The sequence below is a fragment of the Egretta garzetta genome, unplaced genomic scaffold (genome assembly GCF_000687185.1).
Source record: "Egretta garzetta isolate BGI_Z169 unplaced genomic scaffold, ASM68718v1 scaffold340, whole genome shotgun sequence".
Taxonomy (NCBI): domain Eukaryota; kingdom Metazoa; phylum Chordata; class Aves; order Pelecaniformes; family Ardeidae; genus Egretta; species Egretta garzetta.
This window is the reverse complement of record NW_009258377.1, coordinates 423,375-438,478: the sequence shown is the minus strand read 5'-3', so window position 1 is coordinate 438,478 and position 15,104 is coordinate 423,375. Positions and strand designations below refer to the sequence as shown.

The 15,104-nt window shown below is 45.3% G+C and overlaps 1 protein-coding gene across 1 annotated transcript in view; it reads left to right on the top strand.

The window, feature by feature from the left end:
• CLVS1 (clavesin 1) overlaps positions 1-14,380 on the top strand; it is a 95,377-nt gene extending 80,997 nt beyond the window's left edge. The window contains exon 5 of the mRNA XM_009640301.2: positions 14,293-14,380. Coding sequence (XP_009638596.1) covers positions 14,293-14,380 — 88 coding nt within the window. The remainder of the gene's footprint in view (positions 1-14,292) is intronic.
• Positions 14,381-15,104: the final 724 nt, after the last annotated feature.

Genomic DNA, 15,104 nt, shown 5'->3' with positions numbered 1-15,104 from the left:
TAATTTCGTTACTCGACGGTTAAGTGAACCATCTGATCTTGTACCCCGTGGTCATTACTAGCTGTTAGAGGTGAGAAGTTCACTGCTTCAACAGATTTGCTCCTGTGAGTATTTGCTTTGATTCTTCTTACCCTGAAATTACGGTTCAGCCTAACTTGAGGTAAAAGCCTATGCTTAGGAAGCATAATTGCGTGCTTTATTTGATTTATTAGACTAGATTTATATCTAAGGCCTATTAAAAGGTCTACAGACTTCTACCAGCATTACCTGTGTTTATATATCCCCTCTCCTTGCCTCTTTAGGTTCATACATCTCTAACACAAGGAGAGTCTCAGGCCATGGCTGAGATTCCTGGATGCTCTAGGCATAGGTGATCTCCTAGCATTAGTCTTCATCTTAAGTACAATTCCCTCACAGTTGCCCTATCATTTTTTCCCTTATTAAAGCAATTTTGCAGTTTCATTAAAAATCTCTCCTCTCCTCCTCCACTCACAGCGTAAAAATCTTTAAACTCTTGAGTAAATGTGGTAATTTTGTGCTTCTATGCTGAAATGTTGGGTTTAACAACAACAAAAAAAAAAGGTGGCTGACCTTTTTTTTAGCGCTTACATTCCTGTGAGAGGGGTAAATATATGAAGACTGAGCCTTCTTGGGTTTCTGTAATGTCAGGATGAAAAGCCTCGCTGAACGACTGCGGGTCTTCTCCTCTCTGACTGCCCAGATATCATTGCAGGTTTACCTGCCCAGTAGTTAGCTGCAGGGGAGGGCAGTGCTTATGAGAGGTGGCTTTACCCTGGAGGGTGGGGGGACAGTGGTTGTCCCCCCCCGGAGCACCAGGAGCACCATCCTGTGTGACAAGGTGCAGGGTTGCAGATTGCCCCTCCTGGCTCTGCGGCCACTTGCTGTAAAGCCATACAAGCACATCCTCACTAGGGCTGCCACTGGACCAGTACTGTGTTAAAGCTTTCTTAATCTTGGAGCTCAGTGCTGCTTGGAATAGCTTGGAGCCTTGCACTGCGACCACAGGGAAACATCCCTGGGAAATGTAGTACCGCCATCCTACACCTTGAGAGAAGCTCACCCTGGGAACAACCTACTCCAAATGTAGTGTCTAGCAATTTCAGTAGCAGGGATGCTGAGAAAACAAGACAGGAATTATAGATGTGGAAGAAAAAAAATGCCAGGAAATGGGATCAGAGAATAACTGACCAAAATACTTCTGTAGCCACTGTTAGAAAACAAATGCAGAGGGGGAGAAAGAGGGCGTTTTCAAGGTGTGCCTGAGACCAAACTGAAGTCATCACCTGGAAATTAAACTAAGTCTCAAAATGCAGACAAGCAGAAAATGAGGCACCAAGCAGCAGTAGGAGGGAGTGAAGCTGGAGCAGGTACGTGGCCCATGCATTTGCTTCAGGACTGACAGCAGTGCTTTGGCTCCTGGCACCAGGGCAGATGATGCATATAAATTGAAAAAAAGTTCACCTGAGAGTTGTGAGGAGGGTGAGGAGAGAAGAGAGCATGTTTTTCCAGCAAGAAGCTATGGAAAACTGTGGTTTATCCAGCCTTACAGAGCAAAGGTTGAAATGCATATGATCGTTCTCTACAAATACAGGAGGGAATAAAAACTGGGGAGGGAGAACAGGTATTTGAGAAAAAGGACAATTTAGGCATGAGCTCAAATGGGTATAAGCTGACCAAAGCGTACCTTGGCTGCAAATTAGAGGAGCAGGTTTGCCAGTCATCAGAGGAGCGAGATACTGAAGCAGCTTGTCAGTATGGCAACCTGACTGATACACGAGTGAAAGGTCTGACATGAGGTGGCTACCAGTGGTCACAGGAGACTAGACCTGGCCCTCAAAGTCTCATTAGGTTCCATTTTCTGCTCCCCTTAGCAGCAATGGGATCAGAGCATGATCTTCTCCCCAACCACAGGCAGGGGTGTTTTTTTCCTGTGACTTGAAATTGCACAAGATTCGTTCCCAAAAAAAGAGTCCTTATTTACTTCAAAGAACGGAGGCGTTGTAGATGGGGAAAGGATTGAAAATCCTCTTAGAAAAAAACTGTCACTAACTCTCGTTAGCAACATGATCTTGAAAATCTTGAGATGTGACAAGTTTCCATAGTATGGAAAATCTTTAATCAAAACCATTGCAATTGTCATTTTTTCCACCAGTGGCCACACGAAACCCCACTGGGGCAAAATCAAAACAGTGGAAATTGCACTCCCATCTGCAGTATTATCTCACACCCTGGGAAAAATCCCAGATCCCAAGTACTGTATGAACAGATGGGAAACAAAGCAAAACAGCTGATGACTCCACATAATGAGTCTTAATGGCCAGGGGGAAAGAAAAAAAAAGCACCAATAACAAAAATCCATTCAGAATATATCTGTTTATTCAGATTCAGCTCAGTGAAGTTTGAAATGGGCGAGGTAATAAACATGCCAACCGGTATTAAGACAGTAATAGTGAAGTCAGTTCAGTCTGAAAGCTTGGCCGCATCCGTCTGAGCATCCTGGGAGCAGCGATGGCAACAGAGGCTTTCCCTGTCTTCGGCCGTCTCTTCCGAACGGTCTGCATCCACGCAAGGGAGCCTGTCACTTACCAGCTGTGGGATCTGAAAGCAATGTAAATGGTGTGAAAATTCGGAACACAGGGAAGAAAATCACCTCCCTTTCAGCTGTGACCAAATCTTCTGTGGGCCCTGACGGTCAGAAAGGGGCCTTGGGTTGCTTTTGTCAACAGGGAGCTAACGCAAAAGCAAAGCATTTGCCTGGGGCACTCATGCCGGCTTTTGTTGATGAGCTGTTGTTTTTGGGAACAGCTGGAGGTTTCATCTGGGTGTGCAGTGTAATGAATAGTTATGGTGGGTGGTTAAGCCTAGCAGCTAAAGAGTCAGAGACCGCTCTCAACGTATCCCTGTGCCAATAGGGCACAGTCTTTTGGCCAGCCGCGGCGGGAGAAGTGTGCCTGTATCTGTTTGGGTACCTAACTGCAGGAGCGAGCATCCCCACTTGGAGAGACGGATTCAGTGACTGGGGAACATGTCAAGGAGCTCAGTTCTCTGAAGGGTTTCCCTTTTCCCCAGTGTCCCCCTGCTCTTACGCTTGGGCCCAGCAGCAGCAGCAAGTAACCAGCAGTAGCACGTTGCTTCCCGGTGACTCGCTTTCCTTTACAAGAGCTGCCTTTCTGCAGCTGCATCTGGGTCACTTCTTGATGTCTGAACTTGATCTTCAGTCCAAGCGACAAAGCCTGTTCTCTGCCTTTGCTTGTTCCCCACGCGGTCACCAAGCACAGCCTGGGAGATGACTGTTCCTTCTCTCTCCCAGGCATCAAAAGAGCGCTCGCTTTTAACCTGCTGCCAGCGCAAACAGGTCTGAAAACCCAGTGCAATTTAAAATTGCCCTGCAGAGAAAGGAAATTTTTCCTAACAGCTACATATAAATTCTGACCAAACAACCTGTGCTTTTTAATCAAATTTATTTAATTAAAGTTTAATTAAGGATAACTTTAATCAAATTTGGGGTTAAAAATTATTCTTAGGATAACATGGGTTGCGGGAGCATTAGCATCACCAAGGCAAGCTCATTAGAGACGCAGGAAATTCAGAGTTAGGGTAAAACTTTTGAAGTAAAACTTTTAAAGTAGAGCCAAGCACACTAACTGTGAAAATGTACGATTCATGCGTCAAGACACCATTAACTTTTCCTGCTGTGAGGTAGAAACTTGGGCGCCTAAAGATGCGATGACCTGCCTTGTGGTTCATCAAAAGCCCCCATATTAGGCATTTTGAAAATGCAGCGAAAAAACCTGCTGGAATGTGTTGCCCCACATTGTTGAGTCAGAGCATGTGGATTTTTATGTCCTAGATTAGAGTGAAAGGATTTTAAAGTACCGATTAGGGTTTGCCATTACTGCCTCCTGATGTGTGCATTTTCAGAAGGACTGATCTTGAAATGAATGTGTTGCTGAAACTGATTGTTGGTTCTCAGAAATGGGATCCTGCTCCCAGAAAAAAAAAAGGGTATCACAACTGGTATACACTCATGCTGACTGGAACAGCTTTAGACCCAAAAGGGGCCATTCGTGGGGGTGACATATGTATGGTTTTTATTTATTCAGACTGGTTCCTCCATATGCCCAGCTGGGCTGTGCAAGGCAGACCTTGCTAGCTGTTATCCTTGGTCTGACCTTAATGTTCCTTTGCCATATGTTTCTGCTTTTATGGGTCATGTTTTATGCCGGTTCACAGTCAGCACCAATTTACTGGAGCAATAGTAAAATACCAGCAAATAAAAATCAGTATGAAAATGTGTGAAAACTTCTCACTGCCCATGGATGGCGCCTGGGTTGCTCTGCTTGCAGCTGGGGCGCATTTCCACATGTGCTGGGGGAAAAGGGAAAGACTCCATGTAAGCTTTCAGTTAAAGTAGCTCTGCAATATGTGAGACCTGTGGTGCAAGACTTACATTCACTGTTTTATTATGAATTATTTCAAACAATGGAGAATTTCCTAATGGTTCTGCAGAAATGCTTCCACGGAAATGCTTCCCCCATACGCAGATTATGAACGAGACGTGTCTTGGTAGTAAAGCAGGTGTCCGAGGGGCATGCATATCATGTAATGTATGCATTATCTAGCAACATAGGTTGTTAGCTGTTGAACAGTTTTATAGCTTTTGACCAGAATTCTGCTAATACCTGAGAGAGAAATGGAAAGGAGCTGGTGGATCTGCCACGTTAGCAGGTCCCAGGGAGGCAGCAGGGCAGACGGTGCAGAATATCCTCAGGATCCAGGAGTGAGAGAAGCCGAGGAGATCAGACGTACAAAGCCATGGCTGAACCAAGGACAGGAGGGATGGGGAACTTGGTGCCAGGGGTCCCCTGGGACAAGGGAGGAAATCGGTTGCTCTCTGAGGGCATTGACAGCATGGCTTCCATCTGTTTACAGCCCTCAATTACCAGTGACCAGCGCACGGGTGCACAAACACAGGCTGGGGGTGGGAACGGCAGAACCACTGCTGCTCAGGCTGCCTAAAATATTGCATTGTAAATTATGTCTTCAGCTGGCTATAAATTTGCCAAAAGTTTAGTAGTTTAGATTAGAGCCATGACACTTAATAAAACAAATGGTTTTACACTGCTTATGTCTTTTGCGGCCCTGTGAAAAATCCACCTACATCTGGCTGAGTTACAAGCCTTTGAAAAGGCAATTCACACATGCTCTGTAGAAACATATTTAATTTTAGCATTTAATGACCCCAAGGATTGCCTCATGCTTTAGCTTGGCCTCCCAGCATAAATAAACCTGTTCAGCTTGAGTTGATGGTTCAACGCTCACGATGCACGTCTCCTGTCTAGGCCATGGGGGGCAGAGGGCTTTTGCAATTACAGATTTTACTCGTGATTACAACAATTTTCCTTGCACTAGGCCAGGCTGCAGCCAGAGCCAGGATTTGGAAGACTGACACCCCACGCTCTCGGGGCTGCATCCTCCCTGCTGTTGGCAGGAGAATTGGAGAGATGAGGATTCAGCAGTGAATCCAGCTGGGATACTGGGAACTGGGGTCACTGGGATGGGAGCCCCATGGCAGACTGAAAGATCAGGCAGACATAAAGGACTGGAAGCAGCTGGGCTAGGAAGCACAGTTGGTGGGCAAGCAAATGGGGATGCTTAGGGGGAGGGCTGATGGAGACCGGGAATGATCCTTTGGTTAAGCCTGTTGGGTGCAGCCCTGGAGAAGCGGATCCTGCTCTCCCTCTCTCCCCGAGCCCCTGCGTTGGCCTGGCAAGTTGCATAAACCAAACTTCACACAGATGGTGAGATTGCATGTTGCTTATTTTCAGCCTGCCAAGCTATAGACTCAGGGGTCTAATTTCCAGAAATGCTCAGCGCTCACCTGCAACAGAAATCGATGGGACATGTGCTTTGAACGCACAAGCTGCCATGTAATGCTGAGTGCTCTGCAAAATCAGACTCTCGGCACTGGGAAATGGGCACCCCACAATAGAGGAATGAATACTTGGACCCCAATCTTACTGTGCTTCAGCTCTCCACATGCAAAATGGAAATTAAAAAAAAAAAAGCCCTCACAATCGTGCTATGGCAATAAATGAATTAGCATTTAAGAGGCACACAAGCACTGCGTTGATGAACTCCACAGAAAAGCTCAGGAGGGAATTAACAAAGGCTATCTTCAGAGCAGGCTTGGAATAATATGCAGCAAATGTGTCACAGAGCCACATGCTGAACTGCTAGAAGAAAGCAAGATAAATAGCCACTTATTAGCTTGGCACTATCTACCCTGAGCACTGAGGGAGAAAAGAGCCCTCCAAAAAAGAACCGTGCATGTTCCTGGGACTGGGGCGCAATGCGGGGGTCACAATGTCCCCATGCACCGGGCCAAGTGACTGCTGCTCCCACAACCTACATTTTGGCTTTTCCCGCTGTGGCAGTGTTTGACTTTCCAGCCTACACAGTACATCTGCGGGGTTGCTTTCATGCTGCAGCGCTGCTCTTGCTAAGGACAGGAAACTGCTGACATAGGACGGGGGAGTAAGAAGAGTGACGCCCTTCGCTCTCGGGGCTGCGTCTTCCCTGTTATTGCCACACAGAAGTGACGAGACTATGATTCAGTGGCAAACTTGGTTGGGATACTGGGAACTGGGGCCACTGGGATGGGACTAAAGACAACTGAAGGACGAGGCAGGCATAAAGGACTGGAGTGCCTGAGCAAAGGGACTGGAAGCTGTTGGGTTAGGAAGAGCGCTTGGTGTGCAAGGGAATGGGGATGAGCAGGAAAAGCATGAATGATGGTAAGAGGAATGTGTGTGTGTGTGTGTGTGTCATACTCATTAACTGGGAGAAGAAAATTTTCTTCATCACTTGGCCTCTATTTCTTTTCTTTTTTTGGCTATAATATAAATTATTTTCTTCATTACTTAACCTGAATTTCTTTTGTTTGGATACCTTATTCTGCACAGTCTCACTGAATCTGCTGTAAATTGGTGCTGAGTGCTGCTGCAGTGTTGTCTCTGTCTGGCCTCATGACCAGGCTTACCTTTTGATGGGTGACTTATTGCACCCCAGGGGCTTAAGGGTCTTCCAGGAACTGTGAAGGAGTCAGTCCTCCAGGAGAGAAAGGAAACGGAGGGGACAAGCTCTCACCCACACCTTTCCCCTGCTCTGGGCTTGGGATGTGACCAAAGCAAGATCTTGGCACAGAAAGACATAAGCACTTAGGAGCAGAAGATATCAGGCGCATTCACACTGATAAATCAAAAAAGACCAGGGTGTGCACCCTAATTCCAAGGCTGGTGACACAGACCAACTCCTGTCTGTATTGCTCTGCTAGATGAGTCTGGCTGCATTTGCCCTGCATAGCACCTGGCTCTTGCTCTCCTCTGGGTCTCAGTGGCCTTAAGGTGTAAGGCTCTACATGCTATGACAAATACTTAAGCATTTCTGTATGTTTTCACAGTTTTGAGTGTCTGCAGTAAGCTGAGAGCTGTGCCGTAGCCCACCAGAGAACTGTTTTTACAGCAAGTGCCAAAGGGTACACTGCATCCTTAGCAACCTGATCTAGTTAGCGGTGTCCCTGCTCCTGCGGGGGGGTTGGACTAGATGACCTCTAGGGGTCCCTTCCAACCCAAAACATTCTATGATTCTATCCCCTGGGGTGTGGGCTAAGGGACAGGTTGGGACAGGGTGCACAGCCAGCCGGGCTGGGCAAGAGCCAAATGCAGCGCAGACTCACCCCTACTGCTCTTTGGTGCAGACCCTGCAGTGAGCTGTGCCCGTGGTTTGTGGTGGGGAGAAGTAGCCGGGGCCAGCTGGAGGGAGAGGGGGGCCATGGTGGGCACAGGGAGCACGAGGGGTCTCGTGCTGGCATTCTCTCTGTGGCAGCTGCCTCTTTAGGGGGGTAGATGCACTCACAGAGACTTCTTCACACGTGCAGTTGAGCACAGATCTGGGCCATGGTCGCCCCTGGCTTTGATGTGCCAAGGCACTACTCAGAGAACTCTCCTTAGGATGTGCTAACCATCAGGGAGAAAACTGGTCACGGCTGCCACGGTGGCCAGAAAGCCAGCTCCTGTTTGGGAAGCACAGCAGGTTGTCACCATCGTCCTGTGGGCTAGGCACTGGGCTGGCAGTAAGGTTAAGCCAGAGTTTTCATGCTGCTTTGCCCCCCGACTCTCCCACATCAGAAGATCACTTACCCAGCTCAGCTGTGCCCCTAGGCACGGGCGCTGCTTCGCCTCTTTGGAAAGCTGCGGTTGGTCCATCAAAGCTGCCCCTCCGGGCAGGTCTCTGCAGCACAGCGATGCTGCCTTAACGCAGGGCTGTGAGCCAGCGCAAGTGCAGAAGCTGCAGAGATGCAGTAGCAGGAGATTTCAGCTGGGCTTATTAGCCTGGGCAGAGAGCCACGCTTCACCGCTTCTGCGCTGGGGCTGTGAGCCACTGAGCAGAGCTTGCCTGCATCTGCCTGCCACCACCTGTGGGAGCATACACGATGCCTTGCCCAGGCATTTCATTTTCAAGTGCTTTAAATGCTAAAAGATTTACCGCAATGACTTCACACCTGCACAGCTGCATAGTTTCTCTAATACCAGGGAAAATATCCTTGTTTTTCCCACCTGATGAAGACATACTCTCGAGGTGTGCTGCAGAGCACGCTGCACGGTGCTGCACCCTCCTCTACAGCCTGATGGGGAGGGAGGAGGGCAGAGAAAGAAATGCCTCTCAGACCTTGTCAACACAAAAATTCACGGGTGTGATTTTTAAAAAATGCTTATTATGTTCTCTAAAGGGAACAAGTAATTGGGAGATTAACAGCCCTGAGGTGCTGGTGAAATGGGAAGGGAATTAGCGAGAAATGAGCAGATGGGAGGTGAGAGGTAGATGAACAGAGACACACGGTGCGATCTGGTCTGTTGGCTGCAGCACGCCACTCACTCTGAGAGCTTGAAGCCTCCTGCACTTGGGGAAAAAACCATGCCACCCTCCACCTTCCTCCGCAAAACCCTCCAGAGAAGCCCAGCGCAAATGTAATAAGTCCTCGCTCCTTTGGGCTGCAGCACATCAGCACCGCTGTGATGAAAAGCATAAAATGAGGGATCAGAGACTGGAAGATGTCTTTTAAAGCAAGCACGCCATGATATGCTGGCAGTTACTATTAGCTCAGTTCAGGATTTTGGTATTTTATTTTTTCTGGGAAACAAAACTGATACCAAACAGACGTCAGTTCCTGTGAGCTGATTCACTCCAGCTGTACCCTGACAAAAGCCTTCTGAAATCAGTGCAGCTCAAAGGCCTGCATCCAGTCTTCTTGCATGGTTTTTGACTGTATTTGAGACAGTTGCATTAAAACGACCACACACACATAAAGCCATCTGCTCTCTTAGATATTGATGTACATACCTATGCACTGCTGTCATTTGAAATATGTGGCTGACCTGCTGGAAAAACAGCTGGAGAGTGTTGACTTTCCAGACTTCCAAATATTCTTGCTGAACAGTAAAACAACCATGGGGGGTTTGATTGATGCTTTAAATGGAGCACACCCTAATCGTACCTAGGCTTCAGAAGTGAGACTGTGAATTCGCTTCTCTTTCCATTTTCATTTTGCTCTCCTAAGCAAGGTTATATAGCCTTGGAAACTAGGCTAGGAAAGTCTATGGGCATTGACTTGGCTGTTAATTACTTCAGACTTAGTTCCCAGCCCACGGTGATCATGCTGTACTTCTATAGGAGCTAAGTCTCCCACACGTATCATGTTAAAGAAAGACAGGCATGGGGTCTGCCAGCTCAGGGCCTTATCCAGTGATCTTATCTGCGTGATACAAACAATTGTTTAGTTGTGTTTAAAATTTAACTCAACCAGATTCCTCCACATCCAAGCATCTTCCAAAATGGTTACTGAAAATATTTAGCTGAGAAAAGAAGAAATCCAGAAGGCTTTGAATTCAAATATACTCAATTATAATTCCGAAGTTGCAGCACACGCAGGGCATGTGCCACGTTGCAGGTGAGTATTGAAGGTAACACAGTGAGGCAGTCATGGATATGATATGTAGGAAACATTGCCTCCTAAATCATGGAACCTGTTCCCCCTGGTATTAACAGATGAGAGCTCATCAGAACAGGGACCTGAATGCAGGTGACCCATGAATCATATGTTTAGAACAGGTGAGTTGAATTGCACAGTTGAATTGCACCCTGAGAATGACTATTTCTCTCTGCCATTTATAGCACAGAGTGACCACAGAAGTCTGATGGTGGGTGAGATGAATCATAGCACCAGTGACTAAGATGCAGTGATATGAGGAGAAGGCCAACGCAATTACTATTTCCTGCTTAGATGACTAGTTCATATCTGGCCCAGGTCAAAACAACTTTGATGTGTCTTGAACATTACAAACTAGTTGCATTCATCCTGAAGAAACAATAGCACAGGTGAGGCTCTGCTGCCTAAATATAGGCATCTCGTATGATCTTAGGCCCTGTGATACCCTCTTGGCCTCCATCTGTTGCTCCAGAAGGACACGAGTCCTCTATAAGTCTTCTATAAATCCTGGGTCATAACAGTCAGCCATGGAAGGTTGTCTGGGTACCCTAAGGTGCCCCAAGTGGCAGCAGGTATCTACATTTAGCAGCTGAATGTCATCTACACTGTCAAAGTTGACACCTGAAAGGCATTATGAGCTTGGAAAGAAAATCATTGGCCTGACAGGATAGAGAAACATCGTTCAGAGAAGCTGGTATTTCTGCGGGCACAGAATCACAAAAAAGTTTGAGGAAGGGACCTCTGGAGATCTCCCAACCCCCTGCTTAGAGCAGGGTCAGCTAGAGCAGGTTGCCTAGGACTACCAAGATAGATTTTGAATATCTCTGAGCATGAAGACTCCACAACCTCTCTGGGCAACTTGTTCCAGCGTTTGTCCATTCCCCCAGTAAAAACATTTGTTCTTATGTTAAAATGGAAGTTCCTGTATTTCAATTTGTGCTCATTACCTCTTCTCCTGTCACTGAGAACAGTCTGGCTTCATGTTCTCTACTCCACCCCATCAAGTATTTGTACACATTGATATACAGAGGCAGCAAAATAAAAATGCTTTTGCTGGTGCCATGAACTTCTGCTTGCCACAGCGTACTGGCAGAACAGTGTCCATAGCATTTACAGGGCCAAAGCTTAAACTCAGCTTGCTGAACAAGGAAAGCTCTGTGCTGCTCATTTCGTGTTTTACATCAAAATAGTTTAAACTGCTGTGCAAGAGGGTGTTTTGGTGTTTTTAATGCAAAGACGGTTGCAAATTACAAGGACAAGTTAGAGCAAAGGTATTCTGGTGTCTGCCTCAATTTATTTTTCATTAGTAGATTAAGGTGGAGTTACATATCCAAACACCTTTCAAGAACCATGATCAGATCCTACTTAAAAATTTGAAACGTGATTGTAAAGTCCTCTGAAGAAAATGTTAATGTAGCTAAAACAGGTAGCAGTAATTTTAAAAAAGAAACTAGTCTTAGTCCTAGGTTCAATACTAGAGTCAGTGTACAAACCCCCCTAAATTTTGTGTAAACTTGCACGTACCTAGAATGCAACCACTTTCCTTGAACTGAATGTGTGCAAGATATACAAAAGCAAGATGAAACCGACATATAGGGTGCATGCTTTCAAATCGCATTTGTCTTATATTAATTTCTATAGCTGCAAAATATAGTTACTGTTCAGTTTAAAATGCTTTTTGCAATGGTGGCCTATTGCAAATCATCTTTTCTCTGGCACTACATAATGTATAGCTGTAGAATATTCCAGGATGTTCTAGGCCAGTGAAACATCTCTCTCACGCTGATTTATTACATTAGATTGCAAGCTGCATTGATATATATATCGCCAAAATGCTTTTCTGAGCACCTACATTTTAAGTATTTACCATAAATGAAGAATATTGAACATAAAATTTAAGTTAAAAACAAAACCGGAAACATTTTTCAGCAAACGAAAAAATGATGCATTTGGAAAATGGAAATCCAAACACAACAAGTCCTTTATTGTGGTATCTTGGAAAACAGCAACGATTGTTCAAATCACTACTGTGCCCTTCAGATAAATGTCTGAACTGCTTATTTTAGGATAGGGGGCTAAGCAGCTTCTAGCAGAAAAGGAAAAGAGATTGTTGCTGCAGAGCCTGGCAGATACTAAAATCTCAGCTGGATCCCTCTTCATGTTATTCAGAAGAGCTAGGCATAGCATTTGAATCATTTGGCATCTTGAGTTTGGAGGTCAGGTGGGCCGCAATGCATTTACTCGATGCTCCAGCTATTTTGGCCCTGCGTGAAGAGGAGCAGTGTGGGACCTGCCTACAGAGTTTGGGATTATGTTGCTCCCAACCTGGCATGCATCCGAGTACCAGCATGGGGGAGAAACTGGTATCTTGCTGTTCGAGATGCAAGAATTTTCTTTTTCTGTAATGAGTTGAGAGCAGAGATAATCAGCAGCAATCACAAAAGGCAAAATTGCGAGATTTTTCACATTTGACTCAGAGCAGCAACTCCCCGTTGTACGCTGGCAAAGGCTGCAATGGATCTGCGACTTCCTACAGTCATTGTAGCGGGTCAGATAAACATTGCATTGGTGACAAGTATTAGTCAGGTACTATTCAATAATAATTGAATCTGGTAGTCCAGAAAAGAAAATAAAAACCTGTTGATGTTGCAATTTGACTCCGTTCTGTATCACTTTCAAAGCCACATGATTAGTTTTTGCTGTCACATACTCGAATTATGTAAATTGTCATTTTGCATAATCTCCTGAATCAGCTGCTTTTCTATATTAAAACGCAGTCATAAACATTATGCATGTCACATTACTGTAAAAGATACACAGCAAAAACATTTGGGCAAACATATTTTCTTTGAAAATTTTGGCATAAAATCTTCCCATTGAGCATCCAGTTTTTGTTATCTCTCTTTGGAATTTATTTTTTTTTAATGACAATTTTTTATTATGCCTTAATGAAAGCTCCAGGGAGAAGAAAAATAATCATACAAGTTATTTACAGTCATGGTATTCAGGCCTGAGCAAGTGCTGCAGTACCAAAGGATGCAATTTATTAATGATTTTTATCAAAAGAGAGGTGATATCTAACCTCATGAAATACCTAAGGCTTGAATGGAGGTTACCATCATGAAAACTGGCAACTACAAACACATCCTGTAAGGAATGAGAGCTACCCCTAATTCTAAAAGCTATCCATGAGAAAACTGGCTCTTTAAGATGATTCTACCCCTACCTTTGAAAATGTTCCCTTTTTAAAAGTTCCCAATTCACGGAGTGATTTTGCTCTAAAGCTCATTGCCCACTCCAAACTGGGAGGCAACTCCTAGCCCAAACCAGAGAAAATGGAGGCTAACACATCTCTGTAGCTATTAGTAAACTCATCAGCTCCTCCTTCCATAGCTCAGTGAGCAAACACTGGAGCACAGAGACCTCAGAGAGTGTAATGTTCTTGAATATTCCCACTCATTTAAGTCCATTCAGCTTTTGTCAATGGAAGAAATCACGATGCTCCACTTTCTCTAGTGTTTACTTATTTTTTATGTGTTGGGGTTTTTTTGTCCATTAGCAGCAAAGCATAAACTATGCTTCCCGCCTTGAAGATAGACATGAATTTAAAATGGACTAGCCCTGAACAAAGTTCTCCTTCAGAGGTGTAGACATGGACATAAATTGCAGGACTAGGCACACCAGAAGCTCCCTCATTGTCATTAATTCTGGCTTCTTCACTGATCTTGGGTAACTCATGAAACTTCTGCCCCTTAAACTCTTTCATCAGTACAATGTGATTTTATCTCCTTGTCTTTCTCGAGATTTGTAACAAATATGAGCTGAGACTCACTCCTGCAAGCACTTGTACAAGTGACTTTGCCTGTGCAAAGTATTCCATTAAGCAGTTGCACAAGCCGTTTTGCCTAGGAAGACATTAAGGACCAACAGATCTCATGGCATCGCAGGGTCAGGCCTTTAAGTTGATGAGTGTGTTCAGCATTATGGATAGTAGCCAAGCACTAAATATTTTGAAAGCATTAGAGACACGCAGTGAGTCACACCCTTGTTGATATTCAGAGGAATGCTTCTGAAATTCCTTCTGTGTTCCACAGAAAAGAAATAAAAAGCCATACAGGTGAAAATGGGCAAAAGCAAAAATCATAAAATGAAGCAAATGGACCCCAGGAAGGCGAGAGCCTCTGCAGCAGCCTTCGCTAGCATGCGTGTCTTCTTGCTTTCAGGTCCCAGTCTGTGGTGGAAGCCGGCACGCTGAAACACGACGACCAGGGGGAGAGCGAGAACACCCAACCGCTGCTGGCTCTGGACTGAGCTGAGCTCCCACGCGCCCGCCGCACACAGACACGTGAACAGACTTCCACCGTTCCAGACACCCGCAGAGCACACGACACACACGCACGCACGCGCACGCACGTGTTTTGCTTGAGAACAAGTCCTTCATGTTTCCTGAGCAAGTAACGACTGTCACCAGCTATCTGTCTGCGTGGCCGACGCTGAACAAAAACTGAGAAATTTCTATTGACGCAGGAGCCTGTCCATATACAAAGAATTTATTTCCCTTTTGTTTTTTTTTTTTTTTTTTTTTTGACTTACTACATTAAAATATCGGAAATGGTGGGACTGCATTCTCTGTTTAAAGAAGCCAGGGTGTGTCAGCAGAAGTTTTCCTGAAGCCTCCAGCAGGGATGCTTGATTTTATAGAAGCAAAGGTTAAATGTGTTTTAAAGAATTGCGTCTCAAATTTAAACTTTGCACTGTAATTAGCAGCTTAGTCTGGCTCAGGGGGCAGAAACAGCAGCATCTATTGCTCAAGTTTTACAGAAGGATTTTGCATTAAGGAAAAAAAAAAAAATCCGTGCCAGCATAATGCCATTCAACATGCCACTTTGTGACCACCTCATCCATGCTGCTTACAGGGGGTCACATTTCAGTATCTAGCAAAAATTATCCTTAACTTTTGAAGCCCTTATAAAGCTGTCAGCTTACCGGAATGAGCTGTGTGGGCAGCAGACGCACACAATTTGAAATGCAATTA